This window comes from Colius striatus, chromosome 4 (genome assembly GCF_028858725.1).
Source record: "Colius striatus isolate bColStr4 chromosome 4, bColStr4.1.hap1, whole genome shotgun sequence".
In the NCBI taxonomy this organism is placed as follows: Eukaryota; Metazoa; Chordata; class Aves; order Coliiformes; family Coliidae; genus Colius; species Colius striatus.
This window is the reverse complement of record NC_084762.1, coordinates 89,221,030-89,245,760: the sequence shown is the minus strand read 5'-3', so window position 1 is coordinate 89,245,760 and position 24,731 is coordinate 89,221,030. Positions and strand designations below refer to the sequence as shown.

The window sequence follows — 24,731 nt, the reverse complement described above, 5'->3', positions numbered from 1 at the left end:
CCTGCAGCCTTTCCTCATATGAAAGATGTTCCAGTCTCCTGATCATCTTGGTGGCCCTGCACTGGACTCTCTCCAGCACTTCCCTGTCCCTCTTGAGCTGAGGAGCCCAGAACTGGACACAGGACTCCAGATGAGGCCTCACCAGGGCAGAGTAGAGGGGGAGCAGAACCTCCCTCAACCTGCTGGCCACACTCTTCTTGATGTATCCCAGAATACCATTGGCCTTCTTGGCCAATGCTGAGGGCCCAGTCGCTAGCTTTATGGCTTGACATCTACCAAAACAAGTAGGAGGAAGCCCGTGGCCAGAAATGTACTGTGGTTTTCTTAGGTTCACTCTGCAGTAGAGTAATGGATGGGATTTTGGAAACATGTTAACAAAAAAAGATTTCAATCATTTTGATTGCACGCAAAAAAAAACCCCATAGAACATAGAATCACAGAATGGTAGGGTTGGAAGGGACCTTTAGAGATCATCTAGTCCAACTCCCCTGCAGAAGCAGGTCAACCTAGATCAGGTCACATACACTTCACTCTTGTGGGAATACAATGCTGAACTTCTCATTTGCCAATCAAATCCTCAACCTCCTCATTCCTCCTTTTTGGAATACGGCTTTCTTCTGAAGTTTCCCATCAACTATTACCATGCCTAAAAGCTATCTTGAGGTGATGAGAGAAAAAGAAGGACCATCACTTTTTGCAAGCTCAGGATCAGAGTATCTCAGCAGGTAAGAAATCAAGAAAGGGAGTCAGGAAACTCACATGGTTAAATAAAGAACTGTTGGGCAAACTCAAGTGGAAGAAGAGAGTCTATAGATCATGGAAGGAGGGGATGGCCACTTGGGATAAATATAAGGCTGTTGTCAGAGGATGTAGGGAGGCAACTAGGAAAGCTAAAGCCTTGTTGGAGTTGTACCTTGAAAGGGAGGTCAAGGACAACAAGAAGAGCTTCTTCATATACCACCATCCCAAAAAAGGACAGCATGAGGCTGCAGCTAGCAACTCCACTCATAATGACTGAAGTGAGGCTTCTAAGGGTGGGATTTCATTACTGAGCTCTAGTCTTTCTCATGGACACAACATTGGTACAGCGGTCTCACTCCTTGTAAGAATGAAATTGAAGTCCCAAAAGAACCCGAATACTGATACTTGTTCTCTGTCCTATCCCTTGGGAATTCAAAGCCACTCAAGTCAAGGGTCAGATGCTAGAGGGTACTTACCAGTGTCTTCTAACTCTCTCCCCAGGCTGTCTGCACAGTAACAGTACCCAGAGACCTCCGGGAATGCCTCCCGCAAGGAGCTGAATGTTTGGAAAACCTTTGGGAGCCTGGAAGGAAAAGCAGTCACCTGTGAAGAACTTATGAGGAATGAAGCATCATCTCTGTTCCCCTCCCAGATTTGTATAGCAAGGATGGCTGCAGGGCACAAAGCCATTACAAACCTCTTCAGTTTCCTTGAGGTAACCAAGCTCTGACATGATCCAGATCAGTGTTTCAGCAGGATAACAAATCTCCTAAACAGCATTTGTTAAAAACCAAACACATAACAATCTCCCTTCAGAGGTATTTCTGACTCTTTCTAAGCAGGTACTCAGCATCTAACACTTTCTATTCTATCCTCATCTTTGAAAACTTGTCAGAGAGTGTAAAATAGACAGACACTAGCTTAATGTTATTGCAACACCTATTCATTAGCTCCTTCCACAGGTCTGCACAGGATGGCAGAGTGCTTAAACAAACAGGTTACTCCCCGTTCCCTATGTGCTGTGTAGGCTTTCTGCACTGAATTAAGCACAAAAGCTGATAAAACTCTTGCTAATCTTTCTTTTTCATTTTGAGGGCATGGCTCAACAGATTAAGGAGGAAAGATTTTCAGCACATTACAAGTAAGATTAACTCCTGCTTCTGGAGATCAAAGAGACACTGCTTTCCAGTATAATATTCTGGGAGTGACAACAGCCAGATTCCAGCAAAGCACTGGTTCAAGAAGGAAACTTAATAGGTCAGAGTTGGAAAAAAACATAATAAATGTGGTTTTAACTGAGAGACACTCAAGGGTTTCTCCAAGCAAATAAGATAAGATTTTCTGCATTCAACGAGCCAAGTTCCAAAACAATCCTATTGTTTTACAGTCACATAACCTTACCCTGAAATACAAGAATTGTCTGCAGTTCCAGCTGTATGTGGCTTATTTGGGAAAATCTAGCAACAGGGAAGTAAAATTCTCTGCTCAAGACATTCAGAGAATTACACAAATTAAGTTTTCACCAAGGAAGGATCAGTGATTTAGGCCCTGATCAACTGGGAAAAAAGTTAACATATTGACACAGTTCACAGAGATTCTGTGAAAGAGGGACTATGATCAGCCCTAATCCTGGTGTCACCCTCCTGCAGCCTCAGGGCTGCTCTAGCACATGCCCTGCAGTCTGCAGTGCCCCTGAGAAATGCAGTGAAAGGCTCATCTGGCTCAGAGCCAGTGGTAGGGTGAGAAGAGTGGAGTCCGGAGCCTTTGCTACCTTCATGAGTCTGCCCAAGAGCTCTGGTACCTCTTGCCAGGAGAGCTGAAGATATCACTGCTTCTTCAGTACATCAAAGCACAAACTGAGGAATGCATGAAGCAGCAGCAACCTCTGGCAGAGGAAGAGGCTGGTAACCTCGGGGTTGTCCCAGGGTTGTCCAGCTCTACTCCTATCTCAGCTTGCACAACTCTGCCTGACATCACTTGACGCTGGCACTCACCTACATCTTCAAATTTAAAGCCCACAGACACCTTCTACTTCGGTTCATCACAGAATGGTAGAGTTTGGGGTTGGAAGGGACCTCTAAAGATCATCTAGTCCAACCCCCCTGCAGAAGCAGATTCACCTAGATCAGGTCACACAGTAATGCATCCAGACAGGTCTTGAAGACCTCCAAGGAAGGAGACTCCACAACCCCTCTGGGCAGCCTGTGCCAGGGCTCCCTCACCTCAACAGTGAAATAGTTTTTTCTTATATTTAAGTGGAGCTTTTTGTGTTCCAGCTTCATCCCATTACCCCTTGTCCTGTTGCTAGCTACTATAGATAAAAAGGATGTCCCAACTTCCTGACACCCATCATTTAGATATTTGCAAATGTTAGTAAGATCTCCCCTCAGTCTCCTCTTCTCTAGACTAAACAGCCCCAGTTCCCAGATGATTCAGTCCAACCCCTACTAAAGCAGGGTCACCTAGATCAAGTCAAATAAAAAGGTGTCCAGGCAGGTTCTGAAAACCTTCAGAGAAGGAGACTCCAAATCCCATTGAGGAGACTGAGGAGGTTCAAAATCTCCTGAGAATACTCAAATCCTGCTCCACTGCTGAAACTGCCGTGCTAAAAGCAATCAAAATGTCATACTTCAGAGCACAAAGGGACTTCTGCCAGCATGAAAACAACACAAGTTATAGACACCTAAATACAATCTTTCTGTGGTCTTCAACGGACATAAATAGCTTGGGGTATTTCACGAGCTTTCTGCTCCCTGAATTATCATGCATTAGCCACTGTCTAGTCAGGAATACAATCTCTTTTAGTCTTAGGAGAGCAACACTTCCATTAGTCAAAGGCAGATCTCTGCACTGCTCATGTCCTTGGAGCTTATCACCTCAGTATTTCAACATCCAGCTGAGTGAAATGGGATGCAATGAAAAAATTCTGCATGATGCCTTCTTTTATCCTCAGTGTTAAGAAGTCACATGCACACCATATTCCTTTTATACAGGGCAAATGTATAGTCTTATCCTGTCATTCTCGTTATTTTTGTTCCAAGTTGAGAGTACAGCTAAATAAAGTACAAACAGATACAAATTAGGCCCACACAAACAAGAGGACAGAACTTTTCTCACCTTAATTGGAAAACTCACTTCCTACCACTTCTTTTGTTTCCTCAGTCTCCTTTTAATCACAGCCCTCATGATGAATAGCTACAACACAGAGTACCTCATTTGTCAGACCCAGCCCAAAAGAACAGCTGAAGCAAAGATGACTCCATTTAAGTTGTGGATAAATGTTAGTGTATCCATGTGCATCAGCAAGAATGCTCACACTCAAAAACATGGGAAAATAGACCAATGTGAGGTTGTTGATCTGTTCGTCAAACTGTGAGTCTCCATTCTTGGCTTCTGAGAGACAGAAGTCATTATTGATCTTCAAAAGCAGGTTTCCAAGTAACCCCTTTTATGTGCAGCTTAAGTTATAGCTGCCTTTCTCATTGACTGTTCAGAATCAGAGGGAGAAAACCAAACCACTTTCTTTTCCACTGCCAACAAAATAATACATAGTAGGGCAGAACCTACAGTGAGCTGGGATAAAGACACTGACACAAAGTTTTCAGTCTGATGAAAATTACAAGAAGAAAGTAAAAAGATCTTCCTTAACATTTGATTTTTTTGATCATTCCCATCAATCTGCTACAGGGCTGCCCAGGCAAGTGGAATATGGGCACAGCCTGTATAGAATAAGTAACAGTGGCCAAGATGCCAGGGTCAGGCAGGAAATTTAGGCTCAACTTTCCTTCCAGAAGTCTTCCTCTTGGGAAAGTCTTAGCCCTAAGCTTCTGAAAGAATCCATTTTTCTTTTAAACATATTGATTTATTCCAGAATAAAGGGAGTTAGTCTATGTTAGTGTCTAGATTTCAAAAAATTGATCTATGAAACCAAAGGAAGTTGCTCCACTGGTTTCACGTGAACATAAAAGTGGGCTTAAATCCCTGCTCTGCTATAGTCCTTTGCTGTTGACCTCATCCCTTCAACTCTGTATTCTCATCTCCTGTTTATGGGGCAGGATAATGACATTTCAGGCAGAAACAGTGTACAAATAATTATATTCATGACCTGAGATATTCAGATATGATGGTAATGGGTTAAGTCAATGCCATCATTAGAAAGGTAGACAGCTGGGAATGAAATGATCCTGCTGTGATTAATTACATGACATGGACACAAGGAAAGCCCAATCTTGCAGGTCTTTGCAGACAAATCTCCCAATGGGAGAAAAAAAATGTTAAAGCAATGCTTTGCAATAGCTCTTAGAATTTCCACACTTCAACAGGCCAACAAATAAAACTGCCCAATTATTTTGCTCTTGCCAAAATAACCTCTCCCAAACCTCTGACAAATCTGCACTGTGCATCTAGGCCTCTCTTTCAGTTTTGCTTTAATTAAAAGAAGAAAATCCTCAAAACAGCAAAACTAACATTTACAATAAGATGTCTTTGCTACTACTGAACCAAGCGAGGATAAGACATTACATTTACTGCACTGCCCTCTTCTGGAAAACTGTGTTGACTGAGATGTCAAGATAACAGCCCTTCACAAGAAACTAAAGGTCTTTCTGGAAAGTCTGAACATCTGCACCAAAACAAACTCCTCTCCCTGCAGTTTCCATTGTGCATCGCTTACTTCTCCACCTGAGCACATATTCCCAGCTCTTCCACAGGACAAGAGCTTCTTGCTCCCATGGACAAGGGTTTGATCCAATGTTTTGAAGACTTCCCCAGTTCTCTCCAACCACTTAAATCTAGTTATCTGTCAGCATGCCCATTCATATCTTGCTAGTTCACCTATGAGAGCAACACTGGCACTACCTAAATGGATAAGAATTTCCCAGCGCCATGCAGAACTTGCTCTTATGTGTCACTTGTCTGTCTGTCCACTTGTTTTTCATGTCCCATGTGGAATCATCTTTGCTTTCTTTTCTAAATGAGAAAATTTACTTCAGAAGAAAAAGGTTTTTTACTTGCTCCATTCATTAACAAAAAATATCATCAAGAGCAGCTGCAGAAGAAAGGCCTCATGTGGGGAAAGAGAAAGCAGTAAGAAAGGGACTTGAAGTGTGCAGGATTGCTTTCCTGTTTCTGAAGCCTGTGCTCTTACCTGTTGTAACTGTGAATGAGGTCAAAAAACATCATGTCTGTAGTGTTGACAAACTTGCACTGGACAGGCAGAAACTCTCCATCTGCTGAGCACTGTGGTGGGCTCTTCTCCCCAAACCCGTGCAGGATGCGGCGGTCTCGGATAGCACAGTTCCCCGGGCCTGATGGGAATCAAAGGTAATAATTATGAGTGCTTTAACTTCCCAGGAACAGCTGAATAGTCACCCATTTGGTATGGAAGGGGGTTAGTCTCCTTACATTGAACATAGACACCCAAGTGCCTTGTATTTTCTTTATGAGGAGCAGGGAGTTGGACTCGATGCTTATGCATCGCTTCCAACTTATTCTATGATTCTACAAAACAGGGACTTAAACACCTTAATTAAGCATCTGTAGTTAGAATAAGTATATACTGCAGTGTCCAAGCTCCTGATCTACAACATTTAATTCACACCACACTTTTCAAACTTACAAACCCCAGCATTTTGTTGAATCTTACTTACACCACGTTGGCTTTCCTTTCTGCCTGGTGCCATAAATCTCCATTCCTTCCAGATCTACACACCAGCACTGACCCAGCTCTGTGTCACACTGCACTGCATCAAAAGCCCCTGAATCCAGGCACTGAGGGATGTAGGAGATGCTACTGCTGTTGATGTATCCACTCACCAAGATCCTCTGCTTTTGCAGCTGGCAAAAGGATAGGCCTGTTGTAGTAGAGAGGGGTACTGTTAGAGAAAGGTACTTGATGGGCACTGAATCATTAGTTAAAACAACATCTGAGTGTTCTCATAGCAGCAGGCTCTGATTCTGCCACGCAGGTAGCATGAGGACATTCATGGACTTGAGGTCATGAAAACTGGTGTAGAGAAACCCACCACGGATGGGGTTGAAGCCCTCCAACTCAAAAACCAATACACTAACTTGATCATCATTCATGATTTATTCATGATTCATGAGTCTCCTTCCTTGGAGGTCTTCAAGACCCGCCTGGACATGTTCCTATGCAGCCTGATGTAGGTGACCCTGCTTCTGCAGGGGGGTTGGACTAGATGATCTCTAAAGGTCCCTTCCAACCCCTACCATTCTATGATTCTATGATTTACATTATTGGGACCTTTGATCTTCATTCATGGTTTACATTATTGTGTCCTTCATGAATACAGAACATTCAGGTGTAACAGCTTTCCATGATTACCCTTAAAAAATCTCCAGAATTTCCACTAGAAAGATCCAGAAAATCACATCAAACTGGAGTTCATCAAAGTCTGGGGATAACACATTATTGTTTTCAGCAGATTTACATGGTTCTTTATTTGATTTGAACAAAACCAGAAACTTATGGCTTACAAGAGATGGGATATCCATTCTGTTTGCTGCCAGGTACCTCAATACCATTCTCATCCACACACCAACAGGAAAGACCATTCCTACTGCACTGAACTGTCCTGAAGGAGATCACAAGAGAGATATTTTATTCTGTTAGTGACAGAGTTCTCAGTCAGTATAGGACATAAACAAAAACAAAAATTAAGGCACATAGTTCAAGTACTTTAACATCACAAAGGGAATTAAAGGGCTGTGTTTCTAGTGGCATTAACTTTGCCTGGAAGGAGCTTTTAATTCTAGTAACTCTTTGAAGTCTTCAAGAATTGCAGGTAAGTGAAATTAAATCATTCAGGAAGCAAGAAGGTTGGACATAATCCTGATTCCTAGTATTTGAGGTTTACCATACATTTTGAGATGTTTTTTAAGTCAAATCTAGAATGGACAAGGTCCTCCACTCTAGGCAACAACAATAATAGTACTCCCCTTCAGCTTTAACTGACTCATTTCTTGCATCTGCAAGCACCATGCTGCTCTCAAATCACTGTTCCCTGTATGCTTTTTAGGTTCTTTACTGCTTTTAGAAGGAAATCTAGCTATCCCAGCAGTGGGAATAACTTCTCCAAGTCAGCTTAGCTTAGCTGTGTCAGACTGCACACTGATCACTGCAGCCTTAAGCATGAGTAGAAAGGCAGCAGTTGCATTACATAACCTACATCAAGTATTTAACATGAAAATAGTCCTGCCAAGATTAGCCTGTTAATCTTAGATTGACCTCTTAAATCATAGATTATTTCCAGCAAGAGGGAATTCATTCAGGAGAGGTTGGACCTGGAATGAAGTCACTTCAAGCCCCCCACGCTCCTCACTCGCCAGTCCACTGATACAGAGGCTCTCCAAAGCAGAGGCTAAAGCTTTCACTAGTAATGAAAGGTCACATTGTATAACAGCAGACTAATAGCAGGGATGAATTACCTGAACTGGCCATCTTCTGAGCACTGAGGAACATAGGTTTCTGCCCCTGAAAAAGCCTTTTCCCTCTGAAGCTCGCATGGACGTAGTGGTTGGGAATCAGTCTGATACTCTGAAAGCAGGAAGCAGGTAAACACAAAAAGGTGGTTTTACCACAAGCCTGTTCTTATCAAAACCTTCTTAGTGCCAATTGTGTGTGGTAACATTCCTGGGTTTATGGGTTCTCCTTAGTTATTTCCCCATTGCTCTTTGTGTGCATTTCTGCATGGGACAGCACAGGGAGGATCTGAACTAATTTGCTGGGCTGCCAGCTGCAGCATAAGCACACAGCAGAGATGCTCACAAACCCTCTTCCCAGACCTGTATTTAATTAGTCTCAGCTCTGTATTGGTATGGCTGTCATTTTCTGACACCTGGGGTTCTTTTCTTACTCAGAGTAGTCGTGCCTATGACCACAAAACAACCCTTTGCCATAACCACACACACCACTATTAATGTTTCTGAGTATTGAAGCAAAGTCACTCACTGTTACACCAAAAGGAGAGGTATTTCTTCTTAATCTCATGAAAAAAAATGAAGAGAATCTACATCTAGCAGTTAGTATTGGGTTAATTCACATTATAAGCACTTCTCAATTTTTACAGGGGCAAGTGGTCAACTACTGAAGCCACCTTAACAAGAAACCAGTCAACCCTTCAGTTCTTAATGTCTTCAAATCCACATTTGGAGGCTGTTTGAGAATGATGAAATTCAATAGGTTCTTTATTTACAGAAGAGAGTAGTTGATCTGACACTTTCCCCATCCTCAAAATCCGATTAATTTCATCCTCTTAATTACATTGACTAATTCAATAAAAAGATATTAAGCAAGCAAAACCATAGCTACATCAATTTAGATCAAAGGTTCACTTAATCCAGTATTTGGTCTGAGCGTGACCACACACAGCGGTGCAAAAACATCATAAGTAGTTGGAATACTTTTCAGCCTCCAGTAATTTGTAGCTCAAGAACTCCTTTAACCGCAGGTGATTTCTGTGCACCTAAGATCTCTCACTTCTGTTTCTCTAGGGGTTTACTGTGTTTCTTTAATCTCATGTGAAATTTTTCATGAGACTGTAAAGGGATATTAGGCTAGCTCATCTACAGACACCCACATGTAGGCACACCTCACCATTTTCATGCCAAATGTGACTCCAAGCCAGTTGCTCAGATGTGTGGAGATCCCTGTGTACAGTGCTAGAGAGGGTCTTCTAAGACATCTGAGTTAGGAGATTAATTCAGTGATTCAAATTGCTTGTGTGCAGGACTATCCAACTCAGACCAAAAAGTCAGAGACTGCACTGCAGCTATCCCATATTTTAAGGTTCAAGACTAAACTAGACGATGGCATATACAAATAGAAGATACAATCTCAGGACCTTCAAAACCCTGCAGCACCATTTTTTTCTCACCCAAGCTCCTCCTTTAGTCCAATCTATTTTTCCAGAAAACCTCTTTTACCACTAAAATCCAGGTGTACTTAACTAGGATAACCCTGGCCATTTAAAGATCCATAGAGTTTAGTATTTAACCTGGAGCCTAAACTCAGTTTTCACAGCGCACATATCTAGCTCAGTTCCATGGAATCACAGAAATGTTTTGGTTGGAAAAGATCTCAAAGATCATTCAGTCCAACCACTAACCTCACACTGCCAAGCCCACCACTAAACCATGTGCCTCAGCTCCTCATCTACATGGCTTTCAACTATCTCTAGGGATGAGGACACCACTACCTCCCTGGGCAGCCTGTGCTAGTGTGTAACATCCCTCTCAGTGAAGAAGTTCTTCCTAATAACCAATCTAAACCTCCCCTGGTGCAACCAGGGCATCCTGAGTTTGCAGTGTGCAGGATTCAACACCATTTTATACAAAATTAGAGTGACACAGAGAGCAGCACAAAGATGACAAAAGTAGAGTCACTACTGCACAAAGGCAAAGGAAAAGAACAAGTGTACTTACCAAATATATTTGCTGCTGCTACGTTAATAAAGCAGCAAAGAAGGATGCTACGTGGGATGGAGCCCACCTTGCGATGGGAGAGCTCCATCCCTCTTGTTGGTGAGGCAGCCCTGCACACTCCACATAGCCTTCACGTGCCTTTTTATAGCAGCCCTGGCGTGAGTGGGTTCACTTACATGCCGGTAGAGTGGCCATGAAACTAGGGAGTGACGCATATGATGCTTCTGAGAAAAGGGCAAGAGGCCCGTTCAGCTGGAACTGCCCTCGTGGCTCTCCTCAGCTGGTTCTCCTCCCCGCTCCAGGGAGCACTCCCGAGTCCGGCCCTCAGAGAAGAGGCCAAGCGGCAGCAGGCCCAGGGGTGGCACGGGGGGGCTTCGTTACACCAACGTGCACATTGAGCATGTTGACATGACCCTGGGCACAGCTCCAGCTCTCACCTGTGCTGTGGTGCAAGTGGAGCTCATGCTTTGTAACAGCAACACAAACAAGTGTACTTCTGGAGAGCCTGGCCTGGTGAGGGGATGGGCAAGGCTCAGATCTCCAAGTGCTGCAGCACCAGCAGTAAATACAGTTCACAACACAGTTCCTTATTAAGGGACAAACAGCATGGATGCAGCTCCACTCATTATGAAGGGAATTGAGGGTTGGGGCCCTTTGCATTCCATCTTTTGCTTTTACTCCCATTTGTACCATGCACTTTAACGGAGCTATGCATCTGACAGGAAGCAGCATAGCTTCTTAGGATGTTAAGTCAAGCATTTGGGTACCAATTACATGCAAATCCTTGACCTAAAACATATCAGAAATACTATTTCCTTGGTTTCAGAGTATCACTTCTTACTTGTTCAACTCCTATGATTGTCAGTTAGCATTTACTTGCACCAGAAATTACGAGAACTACCACTCACTTGTGCAATGGTGTTTGGACAGGTGGTCTCAGAATAATTAGCTAAATAATAAAATGAGTACATATTCAAGGTTGGACTTAGGCTGATTCCAAGAAAAAGCAACAGCAGCACTCTTGTTTGTGATTCATGGATACTAGATAGTCTAGGAATAACTCTACTAATTCTTACAGACCAAGATTGTGCTGACAGTGATCCAAGCATCGTTCTGTGTGGGGTGTAGACCATTGCAGTATCCAGTGTTTGATACGTATGGTAAATGTGATCTCAAATAGCAGCACAAGCTTGGTTTAGTATGACCAGCCTTTTTAAAATGAGTGGGACTATAGATTTTACTTTCATATAATCTGCTCTGGACTTGAGGAAAGTCAATAGTCCACAGAAAGACTGGGTTGGAAAAAGATAAGGAACAAGTCCACTGCAGATGACAGAACAAAAAAGACAACATTCAGAGGCATAAAGAAGAAAAATCCTCTAAAAGCTCTGATTAAATAGGCATAGAAAGAAAATGAGTTTCTGGATTAGCACTTGCAGGGAAACATACGTGCAGAGCAAAGGAACCTGACTAAATAGCGAAGAGACAGCATTAGCACAAGGGTGGCTGAAGCAGGGAAGATGAAAATGACATATATTTCCTATTCCAGCACCCTTCAAGAGTCTCAAGTTTGTATCTTACCCTCAGCCAGTGCAGCAGGGCAGATACAGGAAAGTAACAAAAGACAGTCCAGTCTGGTATCACGGGGCTACAGGGGCAGCAGGGTCAGTGAGTACGGGTACAATGATGTTTCCAAGCCACTGAAATGCATATCCAGATCGTGTGCTTGTGGGGGAGTGTGTGATACTGATTTAGTCTGATGTTCTAAAATTAGTATAAAAGCGTTATTCAGGTTCCCTACACAGCAGATGGGGAGAGAAACAAGTTCATTAAGGAAGCTATTCACTTTTCTCCTTTATTCTTCTTTGCTACCAAGGATATTAATAGCTGATAAAAGGCAGAACAGAAACCAATGAAGTCTCAAAGGGCTATTACCCATAGAACAAAGCACAAATCTGCAATAACTACACAGTGATGAGTCCCGAGATTACTTTTATTTCCTTCAGAAACACCCAGAAATCAACCTCTGAAACAGGCAAGTTAGGAAGAACAGCCAAACTCTTAAGCCTCATAAAAATAAAGTGAGAAAGTGAGTTTTGGCAGCTAGCATCACTTGAACCACTTCTAGATGTGCGTCAAACCAAGACGGGCATATCGGTGCATGCAGGTTCAATGGGATGCAATAGCCCATGGATTAAAAACAAAACAAACAAAAAAAGTAAGTTTAGAGAGCAAGATGTGCAATCCACATTCATCAGAGAAAAAAACAAAGGCACTCATCTGTGGCTGGTTAAAAACCTCACTGTATAATCTTCAGTGGAGGGACAAATTGAATTGACCTCTATTTTTAGAACCTGAGAAAAGATGGAAGAATATCTTAAATTAGCTCACCAACAAAAGGTAGAATAGGAGTAAGCAGAAGAGGTCCCTGTGGGCAACACAACCTTAAAACTAACATGTCTTCAAAACCATTGCTCCAGTGATGGAAATGAGACGTTTGTTGTACACACTGATCAAATGCTATTCAACCAAGACTATCATTTTTGAGGGGTAAGAAAAATGTCAGTGTGATGAAACACTGAAATCACAAAGCTCAAGAGAGAAGCAGATCATTTATTAATTGTTCCAGTTTTGCATACACTTTCTTAGCAGAAAAGACAGCTTGTGCAACTGCAACGTTTACATATCAAAAAGCCCAAAGCTAGGTGATTTCTGTACATGAATACATGAACATCTATACCCACAGAAAAGTTGTTCTCACACAAATAAAACTTGAGCCTGAGAAGTCAACCTGAGTTTAAGAAAGAAACTTCAGGGAGTCTCCTGAATGAAGCAGCAAAGTGGAAGCAAAAATTTCTGAAGACATTGCCAAAGTATTAGTTCATTCATCTTTAAATAATAAACTGCTTTTCTGTGTTAAATAAATCACCAATATTGGACAATCCTCACACACATTTTAAGAAAACTACATAAAAACATAGACTAACACCCTTTGTTAGTAACTTATTACACTTACAGAGGAGAGCCATGTTTCACATTTTTCATTTGTTTCAATCTTCTCTACATGATTTTGGCACAGATAACAAGCCCCTGTGAATTACTTATCTCTGTCATCTCTGATAAAGTTTTAAGGAGTCCTCACGTGATGCAAAATTAAAAGATGACACAGGAAGAAAAGCACAGTCCCATCAGATAAAACAAGTTTCAGTCACTTCATACATGACACATTCTTCAGATTGAAAGAGTGATGGGCAGGTTCCAGTAACTGCTATAGATCAGAACTATAGATCCAGTAACTGGCTAGATCAGAACAGTGAGCAGAGGACTTCTCTTTTATTTTTTGTATTATAAGTTACCAGCTTGCAAAGTGACAAAAAAACCTGAAGAAATCCACATAAGAATATTTTAATTTCCCTTTGTCCCTGCAGAAATGAACCAATTCTAGGACAAGTGGCTCATTTTCTTACTTAGCCTTTGGAGATAATACAGTTTTCCTCTACCTAATAGTAATGATGAAAAACATTTATTCTACTCTCAGGGCATCCAGGATGCAGACTCTTTTGTGACCTGCAACCAGGTGCCAAACTCCTGCTCTTGGGAGGACAAATCCATTTTTCATCCTTTTTATACATCAATATTTTACCTGCTCTGAACTGACAAGGAGAGTGTACTGCCAATGGAAAGCAAGCTCAAGGACAAACACAACTCCTCTGTCACATGACAAAGCTGTGGAATCACAGAATCTTAAGGGTTGGAAGGGACCTAGAAAGATCATCTAGTACGACTCCCCTGCCAGAGCAAGACCACCTAGAGTAGGTCACACATGAACTCGTCCAGGTGAGTTTTGAGTATCTCCAGAGAAGAAGATTCCACAACCCATCTGGGCAGCCCCTGCCAGTCCTCCCTCATCCTCAAAGGGAAGAAATTCTTTCTTGTGTTTCTTTGGACCCTCTGTGTTCCAGTTTATACCCATTGCCCCTTGTCCTATCATTGGACATCACTGAGAACAGCCTGGCTCCATCCTCCTGACACCCACCCTTTACATATTTGTAAACATTAATGAGGCCACTCCTCATTCTTCTCCAAGCTGAAGAGCCCCAGCTCCCTCAGCCTTTCATCATAAGGGAGATGCTCCACTCCATCATCTTTGTAGCCCTGCCCTGAACTCTGGCCAGAAGCTCCCTGTCCTTCTTGAACTGAGGGGCCCAGAACTGGACACAAGACTCCAGATGTAGTCTCACGAGGGCAGAGTAGAGGGTCAGGAGGGTCTTGACCTACTGCCCACAGTCCTTCTAATACACCCCAGGATGCCATTAACCTTCTTGGCCATGAGGTCATGGTCATCCTGCTATCCACCAGGACCTCCAGGTCCAAATTGAGTGCTGTGGAGACGAATGAAAAAAAGAGATTCAACTCACTGAGTACACATTTTTCAATATCTGATGAAACCGATGGGCTTCATAACAGATTTTGGTAAAGGAAGCCTCAGTTTACCAGAACTGAAAGGTAAATTAAGGGGAAGACCAATCTGCGGGGATCTTCTATAGTCAGCATGTTTCTACAGATGCTGACATATTTCTACTGAAGATAAGACACTGGACTGTCAGATGTTTGGTCTGTCTCAGGAAACTTCTTCTTTAATAAGTCCGCTTAATTAGGAAAAGTGTTTCAGTGTATTGCTCCAAGATCTGAATTCAGCCTTTTATCTTCAATTTGAAAGACTTTGAGACTGTACCTTCAGCAAAACTATGTTTCAGAATTAATACTTTGAGATTTCTTGCATGTTTGACACCCATTTCTGCTGTGAACGACAGAAAAATGTCACTGTGTTCGTCACTCATTTCAAATGTCTCATTTCATTCACCTGCTGCTTCCTATTTGCAACCTGTCCCAAGCAATGTCTAAGGTGGGAATTCTCTTATTTTTTTCATAACAGAATAGTGTCCTGAACAACAGCTTGTAGGAAATACTAAAAATACAGGAATTCACCACAAGTGAACTGAAGTTATTTTGCAGTGACATCGTACCAAAACCCCACACTAGGAATGCCCTTGGAAAGTACGAGGTGTGTGCCCACAGAAGAGATGCCGTGGTGAGAACACCTCGTGGAAAGGCGGTGTTTCACAGGAACCAAGTGCATTGCAAAGCTCAAACCCTGAAATTGTTAAATGGCAAAGCAATTCAGGAACAGAAAAATCTTGTAATAACTTTGCCACCCAGTGAGTAATTCATTACTGGAAATCATTTACGGACTGCATCGTTTGTCTACAGGCTACAATAGAAGTGGAGAGTCCCTAAAGCTTTCCAATGTGTATAAACTTCCTGACTCCAGGCTAAAAGCGCAACTGAAGGTTTCTTCATGCTTTTAAACATATACAAGCACTCACTAGTTCACCAAAACAAAAGTCCACTGAATGGGAGCCCAGGCACAAAACAATCTCAACAGACCTTTATTGTGAGTATTAGAACGCAGTCAACATTATTGCTATTATAAAAAACAAACAACAGAAGAAGGTATTTTGCTTCTCTCACAGAAGGTTTAATAGTGCACTGCTGCCTGAGTGTTTAGTGACAATACACTGACACATGTGGCTACAGCTGAACGGAGGCAGCTCTGGCCAGGTTTTAGGAAAGGAAGGCTGTTGTTTGAGGCAAACAGCAACTGAACTAGCTTGTTACTCAATCCATAGAACAACGCGGGCCTGTCTGCGCTTACACACGGGCCCAGCGTGCGTGGAAAGGGAAACTCACTCCTGAATTACTTTTCACACTAGTTCTTTATCACATAGTCTCCAATTTTGTATTTGGGTTGTTCAGGCTGGTGCAGAATGGCTGCCAAACGCAAAATCTGCTTTCTGTGCAGTGTATTTTCACCATCGTTACATGCTCCATATTTGTTTTCCATATATAAACAGATATACACATAGTGTATAATACTTTATTGCTAAAGACAGACCCCCACACCCAGTGCTCAAGACATAACATAGTATAATAATAAAAAAAAGCTGAAGTATTTCAAACATCCTCTGTAAAATGATCACCTATACCATATGGACTCAGTACAACAGAAGAAAACATAGCCAATAAAATGTGAGAATAGCAAAAGGCATTTCAAAAGTGATTAAGCCTCTGGCCTCAAAAAGCACTCCAGAAATAAGGTGCATGTACTGTAACATTTCTAAGCAGAAGAAAGAAAATCTATGGTTCCAGTGTTCTAAGCCAACATGGCAGACAGGTCCCGTTTGGAAACAAGTGGCATCATTGCCTGCACCCCCTGACACTGCAGCACCTTCATTTGACTCCTAACAGGGCCAGTTTATCAAGGTAGCCTAGCTGCACACTCCTTGTCATGAAGCCCATCTGCAGAACACTTCTCATCCCCTGCTTTTGTTGTTGATTTTTAAAATCAAGCTCCAGTTCAGTTCAGGATCTAGTTTGTACCTTAAGATTTCAGTGGAGAAAAATAGTTGCAGTTTCTCTTCAAATACAAAAGAAAAGATATTCCTGTTTGCAAGCAGTAAAATAGCTTAATAATTTTAGTGTGAAGTTGGAGCACGTCCTTCGCATCCCAGCCTTCAACCTGGTAAGGAATGCTGGAGCCCAACTAGTGCCAGAGAGGTTTTCCTGGCATATTCATTCAAGTCTAGTTAAGTTAGAAGCCAGATGGGAGTAGAGGTTGATCACCACTTGCACGAGATCAGATGATGCTTACTAAAGGAAGGCAGTCAAAACATTCCAAGATTTTGATCACGGTACACACATTCCAAATCATGGGACACACTGGAGGCTGAGGGCAGATGTGCAGAGATCTCTTCCTGTGGCTGCTTCCCGCAGCAGCCAGGAAGAACTGGGCACAAGAACAGAGGAGTGAAAACCTCCAGGCATGACAGAAGTCAGAGTGCAGGAAGCTGCAGAACAAAAAGGAGAAACAGATGCAAGCTACAGAACAAACAGGTGAGGAACACATGTAGAAGCTCAGAGACAAAAGTGAAAGACGGGTGGATGTCAGCCATACAGGAGAACTGCACCCATGGAAGAAGTTTCAATGCTTTGCCACCCAACAAACATGTGTTATCTACCAGAACATTGCAACCCACCAACCAACAGACCTCTACCAATGTAAATTACTCCATAGCTGGGCAAAAATCTGTGCATTTAAGGCTAGAATATCCAAAATATGGGCACTACAACCTACAGCTACACGAAAAGGCTTGGCAGGAAGCATCCTCCAACCTACTTCCTGCCATCTGACCTTCATTTTGAAACTGAAACATAGGCAGCCCCACCATGTGGTATCTGATTTCATTTATGACTGCAATACTGACATCCTACTGCCATCACCCCAAGTGAAAACAATTCCTGATATAAATGCCTATGGTATGGTCACAGGAAGAAAGCTTTGCCATGAATCACCCTGACACCTCCAGGATAAGAACAACCCTCAGACAAAAAGTTGTGCCATTTAGAAGCTCCGCAAGTTTAACTCTGTGAAATCACAAGAGGCTTCTGTACAACTTTTATTACCATTAAGAACTTAAGAAAGCAAGCTGCAAATTTTAAAACTTGACCTTTCTGTGCAGAGATATCAAACCCAGTCCCTGCATCACCTTGTACTACTTTTTTCCTCTGAAAAGGTCTGTCTCCTTCAGCACACAGCACAAGCGACTGCAATTCACACCCCGATACACGATGCTACAAACAGACTGTGTGTACATCCCTGGCTTATTTACAGAGGAATCAGGAAGACAGATGGGAAACAGTGCCTACAGGAAAAGGATTCTCTTGATAAGGCCAACTGGAAGAAACGCTGGTATGAACCAATCACACGGGGTTTGACTGGCACGCAAGCAAAGCAATCCACTGCAGGTTACATTCTGTGCAAGACACTTTGCATTTTCATGGCACTTGACTTCTAAGTATCTAAAGAAAAAAAACTTCTAAAGCAACCCAAGCCTTTGAATACTGGAGAAACTGGGGCCAACACTAACGTTCACATGTTCCAGACTAGCGTTACAATTTGAGAAAGCAGACTCAGACAAGTCTGTGAAGCATTCGAGCAACACACAACCTATCGTAGCGCTGTCCCTAAGGACACTGAGACTCTGTTTCTCAGAAGACGTGAATGCTTGCAGGAAGTTTTGTAATAGGCAACTATGCAAGAAATGAAGATAAAAAATACTGAACAGATTATCTGTTGTTGTAAGCACAGTCCATTCTGAATAAGGCAGGATCCTGAGGGATAAAATTACATACTGATACAAGTTTAGACACTACTACATATACAAACAGAAGACGAGTTAAAGCAGTAAGAGCAACTTTGACCTTGCAATTTCCTTTTCAAGATATCACTCCACCACCTCTGTCCTAAAAACAAAAGCTCTGTCCTCTCACCTGGAACCTCCTAGTCCACCTTTGGTAACACAATTATCTCACACCACACACATGCACACACACATTGCATAATATTGCTATAGTGTGTGCTGCATAAATTATGTAAATACACTCCACTTTGTTTCAAAGTAATTCCTCTGGATTTACACTTCTCTCATACAGTACCCATAGTACCACATTCAAGGATATGCAGCAAGTGAATAAGATATAAAAAAAGTCTCACATATCCAAAAGCAAGTCAGTCACTCAATTATTCATAGTTTGAAGCAGTTATTTAAGCATCCAACTATATAATACAGAGTATTTTTTGTGTATTAACAGCTGCTATAATCATGTCAACTCCTCAGCTCTTGTGTTTTTTTCTGCGCTATGAAGTTGCCAATCCCGATTCCAGAATTAACTTCCACGTTACCATCCAGCTCTGTAGTGTCTCCTACAAGCTTGACGTGGCAAGACTTTTTAAAACAGCACACATTCTGTAAAAGGGGTTTACATTTTGCGTTGGACATCAGGAGTGATAACTCACTTCAGATATGATAGACAGACAGGGAACATCAGGGTAGGTTTATTTTAGCAATGAACCAGCCATGCCGCTTTCTTTCTCCATAATGATTTTATCATGAAAGTTCAATGCATTGTTTGCAAAGTCTTTCCTAGATAATCCCTCTTTGGCACATTTTTCAATTTGATGCATCCTCAAAAGGCATTCCAAGATTTTTCTGTGTGATTTTTGGTGGTCTGTATATTATAACAATCACCTTTTTGAGGGGGTATTTTTGTTACATTTAAATGTAAAGGAATTTTCAGGAAGAAAAGTGGAAAGTGTGGAGTATGCAGAATAGTTTTAATAAACAGTTTTACATACAGTACCTTACATATAGAACAGTGTGTTTGCAAATTTAAATAATTTTTGAATGTACAGTGGCTTGTACTCTTATCAAAAGGTAAATTCAAGTTTCCTGTCTATCGGTTCTAAAACGCATTTATACAGATAACTAGAACTGATAAACAGAGGTGAGGCATAAAATGTTCAAGTATCTTAATGTCATCAGTTAAATAGCCTCCTTTTAACAGTCATATTTTACAAATTTCAAAACCTGTACATACATTATTTTCAATTTTAGAAACTGCTTGGTAAAAAGGTAACATTTCATACTAACCACCAGTTCTTATAGCCTATTGTAACAAAATGAGACGTGGAGATAGAAATGGATACAGTATGTATATATGTACATGTGCATCTATACACATATACATACACATACATACGTAGCACTGGGTACAGCGGCAACTGATGAGCACAGGGAAAGTCCTGGGCTCAAAATCCAGCAAGAGCTAACAGAGCAAGTAGGTTGCCTTTGGTTTCATGATATTTCATTCACTGAAGCAGAAAGATTTCTTTAAAAAAAAAAACACCTTTAATGATGAATTTTGTGATATTTATTCCAGTGGTTTAGTATCTTCCCAGCCACAGTTCTGCTGCTCTTCTCATTCCTCATCCCAGCTGAGGACGGTAAAGTTTCGGAGGGTTCAATACCAGAACAGAGCTACCCAGGGCAAAACTTGTACCTTGAATCCCAAATACTGCAACAGAAAAAATACAAACCAGATACAATTTTGGATGGATCGCTGGCACCGAGTAGGACTTTGGAAAAAACCTTCATGTAAGTCAGAATCTAATTCTCATCCCAGTGGTTTTAATGGTATTTGGCACATCTGACCACTATTTGCCACTTCTCTTTTAAAGGAGCCTAAGGGTGCTGTAATAAGGATTTCTATTTTTAAAAAAATATTTTATTAATAAGATCATGATAAGTCATTTCTTTAAAAAAAAAAAAAATCAAAGCTAGCATGTTTGTTTTCCTGAACATTCATGAGAAGGAAAACATCTAAAATCTTTCCTTGTAGAGAGGATACGGCTCTCCCTGCGTCTATCTTTCACTAGCATGATAAGAGGAAGTCATTAAAAAAGCAGTTCTCAGGAATTTTTAGTCAGCTGAATCCTGCAAATTTAGAGACTTTTTGGCCACAAAGGTTTCACACCAGTAGCGTCGCTCTTTGCACAGTTTTTGTTTGCTCAGCTTTCTGGTAAGCAGGGATTTTCTTGTTTATTATGTCAAAACCATATCAACATTCCTCAGTATGTAACACATCACATTTTGAAGCTTGGACACTGAATATTCAGATTTTAGGTAGAACAGATTCCTTACTCTAAATTTCCTCTCTTCTCTCTAAAGCTTCAGGCTATTAATGTAACCAGCAAAGAACCAGATAAATGCTCAGCTTTTTGCCGTCTTCCTGTCAGTCTTGTGGCTAGTAAGAAAATTTACTGTAAAGAGCCTATGTTTATTTCTTTATTCTTCCTTTTGTCATACAGAGCAAAGCGTTGCTATTTGCTGTACTTTTCCCATGTCAATTAAGAGCTGTTTGATGCGTCGCTTGAGCTGAGGCAATCTTGCCAGAGGATCTGGTGGTTCCAGTTCTCCAGTGAAATCAAGCCAGCTTTCTAGAACTACAGGAAGAAAAGGAAGAAGTTGATTAGAATAAATCTTCCAGAGACAGTTGTCATCAAAATTAAGCTTTGCTTTCTTATTCTGTCTTTTATAAGAAGGCAAAATATACTGAGGCTGTGATTTTAACAGAAGAATTTATTAGGGAAACACCAACTAACTCAGTGTTTCACTCAAACAACCCAAACATACCTTCTGATTTGATTCTTTACTATAAAAAGGCATCTGGGAGCAAATTACCCTTGGATAACAATTTACCATCTACATGCTTAAAAGAAACCTCAGTTCAATCTCCTAGCTATAAGAGTCCTGCAAAAGAAACGCAACCCTTAACTGCAAGGCTTGCTCCTGTCACTCCAACAACCTCGTGTTTACAAGATTCAGATTACAGAATGCTTTTCCAATCTTTGACAAATGTTTTCAAGGAATTTCTATGCTTGCAGAGACACAGAAGTTCAACCTTGTTAGCCTAGAAATATTGCTTACTACAAGCAAGAATATTGAAAGCAAAACTTCCAATAGGAATAAGACAACTTTGTCAAAAGATAAAAGGACTCCTATGACTAGATTACAAACTCTCCTCATTAATTTCTTTGACTGGTAAGTAAACTTAATGTGCTGTAATATTTACTCCCACACTACAATATCATTCAGGTTTTCTCCTGAAGTCTGAATCATGAAACCAGTTACTTACTAAGCTATAACAAATCAAAGTTGAAGGCAGAATGAGCACTTTTTTTTTCCCTAGACATTGTCAATTACTAGAACAATCAAGTTAAAAATACTCAGGCACAGAAAAATCCATCAACTTAATCACCCCTATCTAGACAAAGATGAGACAAGTTCCCTAAGCTCTCTGAAGTCTGCCTAATATCACAATCTGGAGCTGAATTTTCAGTGGTCCTCAATGTTTAAAGGTACTTTATTGGGCACTCAAAATTTGCAGAAGGAGGTGGACCAAGGGCACAAGCTCTCTTTGTAATTCTGGGTACTCAAATTTGTATACAACATTTAAAAATCCATCCTCAGTTCCTCAGATCACCTTCGACACAGTGGCTATGAAAGTTGCTGTTACAGTTGTTGTAATAAGTATCTGGCAATGCAGTTACCATCAACTTCTTTTTCAATCAGGTCCATTCTGCTGGTGACTTCATTCTGTACATTCTCTATATGGGTAAGGAGATTTAGCTGCCACTGAAGATGTGTGTCCACTTGTTCTTCTGAGCCTTTTCTTTCATTACAAACAAACACAGTGTTTCCTTCAGCAGAATTCTTCATAGGAGCAACAGAAAGAAGAAAAATTGCCATTTAAGAGGGTTTTTCATTTTGTTTTCGTTTGAGTACCAGTGTTGATTTCAACACCCGAGTCACACGATAAACTTTGCTGGTTTAGCATTATACTTCTATCTACTTGACAAAAAGCATACTTAAAAAGCCATGGGCCTTGACCCAGCAACAGACTAAACCAAACAAAATACAAACTCCATAGAAATGAGCATGTACAGCAATAGGTGAGCAAGGCAAGAGGTAAAACTCAAGCACTTTGTTCAATGCAGTAAGACAAGACAGCATTCCCGTGCCCTTTTTGTATAAATCACGATTCTAATCACAAAGTGCTGAGCTGCAGCAGTCTACCATCACCAAAAATGAGCAAAATCCAATGGCTTCTTTCTACTTTAGTCAGAGAAAGAAGGAAAGCTCCCTAAAATGCAGTAATATTCAAGGTGTCAAAGTTCACTATTTTGCACAAATAAGCTGGTCATTATATTTATCGATTAAGACATTAATATTTACAAGTATATAAAGGGTGAGTGTCAGGAGGTTGGGACATCCCTTTTTTCTGTTGTATCTAGCAGCAGGACAAGGAGTAATGGGATGAAGCTGGAACACAAAAAGTTCCATTTAAACATAAGAATAAACTATTTTACTGTTCAGGTGAGGGTATGGAGTCTCCTTCCTTGGAGGTCTTCGAGACCCATTTGGATGTATTCCTATGCGACCTGATTTAAGTTGACCTGCTTTTGCAGGGGGTTGGACTAGATGATCTCTAAAAGTCCCTTCCAACCCCCACCATTCTATGATTCTATGACTCTATAAAGACAAAAGATTTCTCTTCCTGCCATTGTCATGGTCCCATGTCAGCTGCAAGCACAAACCTGGGACAGAATTGAACATTACTGCGAACAATTATAAGGACAGAAATATGGAGAGTTATGCAACCACAGTATCTGAGGAAGAGTGACTTCTTTGGAAGAGTATCTTCATAGCAAGTGAGAGATAATACACAAGTTCATCATATTTCTGTATCTGATATTTCAGCTAATGGAAACAATCAAAGGATTTAATGAGTTCAGCATCTCCATTAATTAGCAGGATTCATTTTCCATTTTATATCCACTATGACTTAATATCCAATTAAATATCTCACTACAGATGATTCTGACAGTGTATAGAGTTTTTCCAATGCGTACTCCATCTAGACAGAAAGCCTTATTTCAAATATGAAAGCTGACTACCAACAACAAGGTGAGCTAAGGCATCCAAAAGGAGAGGACTCCAACAGGAGTGCACCTAGCTTTTCAGATGTATGTTTTTGTCTCTGAAGGAAACAGTAGTTTTGCTTCACTGCCCACATATATAATCATTTAATTCTAAATGTATTTATACTATTTACAATGACAACTTATGCTACTGTTGGAAGCAAAGTGTATTTCACACCACTGTATGCCTCCTTACTACACAAACTGAATACAATCCTGTGACTTAGCATACAACAGTTACTTATAACTACAATGAGCCAAAATTTCCCATTCAGACTATATAGCTTACATGTCACATTTAAAACTAGAATTATAAGAAAAAGAGACATATCTTACTCATTTCTTCCACATCAGAAAGTGTACTTCAAAAAGCGGATGAGTTGGGTGATCTATTCTCACAGTTGGTATTGTAGAAAACAGAACGCTTTGTTTCACTTTGTCAAAGAGAACTCTTCACTAAAACCAGACTAACAAGTTTCATAGCTTTTCAACAATGTAATGGATTCAAACCATTAATGCAAAAATTAGAGAGATATGTTCAATTAGCCAAATATAACCCTGACTAGAAACCTGTGAAATGTTTATTTAGAAGAAATACGCAGTATAAGAGACTGAAGAGAAGTTGCACGTGAGGTTAAATTAGTCTGTCAATAAATCATTACTTGTGGACAGAATTCTAAATTGTTGCTATTAAAAGAAGATCATGGTATAAAAATAAACACTATTACAAATCTTAGTTTAAGAAACAACAAAAAAAAAATCTACACGTAGAAAACAGAACCAAGGTAAAAACTTGGCCCATTTTCCTCACCTTTAAAAACGCACTAAGTTCTGTTTCAAAATCCTGCATTTGAAACACACACAGGATTTTTCCTCCCCTCAAACACTGGATTGAGCATAAGCAGTTTTAGCATAGGTAATATTTAACGATTCTCTGCATTTCATTAACCACATGAAGGGGCATACTCCAGCTGAATGAACCTATGTCAGTGATCCAACTCTGCTTCTAGTGATTCCTGGTGATTTGACAGAATATGTTGATTTATAACAATGACCACTTCTAAATAAATACTTGTATATGCTTGAGTTTTATCAGATTGAACCTATT

The 24,731-nt window shown here is 40.8% G+C and overlaps 2 protein-coding genes across 8 annotated transcripts in view; both read right to left on the bottom strand.

Annotated features, from left to right (window-relative positions):
* TG (thyroglobulin) overlaps positions 1-10,270 on the bottom strand; it is a 166,665-nt gene extending 156,395 nt beyond the window's left edge. Inside the window, exons 1-6 of the mRNA XM_061995899.1 lie at positions 10,183-10,270; positions 8,188-8,296; positions 7,237-7,334; positions 6,390-6,593; positions 5,888-6,047; positions 1,218-1,324 (exon numbers count right to left, since the gene is read on the bottom strand). Coding sequence (XP_061851883.1) covers positions 1,218-1,324; positions 5,888-6,047; positions 6,390-6,593; positions 7,237-7,334; positions 8,188-8,296; positions 10,183-10,270 — 766 coding nt within the window. The remainder of the gene's footprint in view (positions 1-1,217; positions 1,325-5,887; positions 6,048-6,389; positions 6,594-7,236; positions 7,335-8,187; positions 8,297-10,182) is intronic.
* A 5,429-nt stretch (positions 10,271-15,699) lies between these two features.
* The window catches only part of PHF20L1 (PHD finger protein 20 like 1), a 58,230-nt gene continuing 49,198 nt past the window's right edge, over positions 15,700-24,731 (bottom strand). For all 7 annotated transcript variants that reach the window (XM_061995840.1, XM_061995841.1, XM_061995836.1 and 4 more), the window contains 2 exons: positions 22,193-22,355; positions 15,700-21,085 (listed from right to left, as the gene is read on the bottom strand). In XM_061995840.1, coding sequence (XP_061851824.1) covers positions 20,943-21,085; positions 22,193-22,355 — 306 coding nt within the window. In that variant the 3' untranslated portion in view covers positions 15,700-20,942. The remainder of the gene's footprint in view (positions 21,086-22,192; positions 22,356-24,731) is intronic.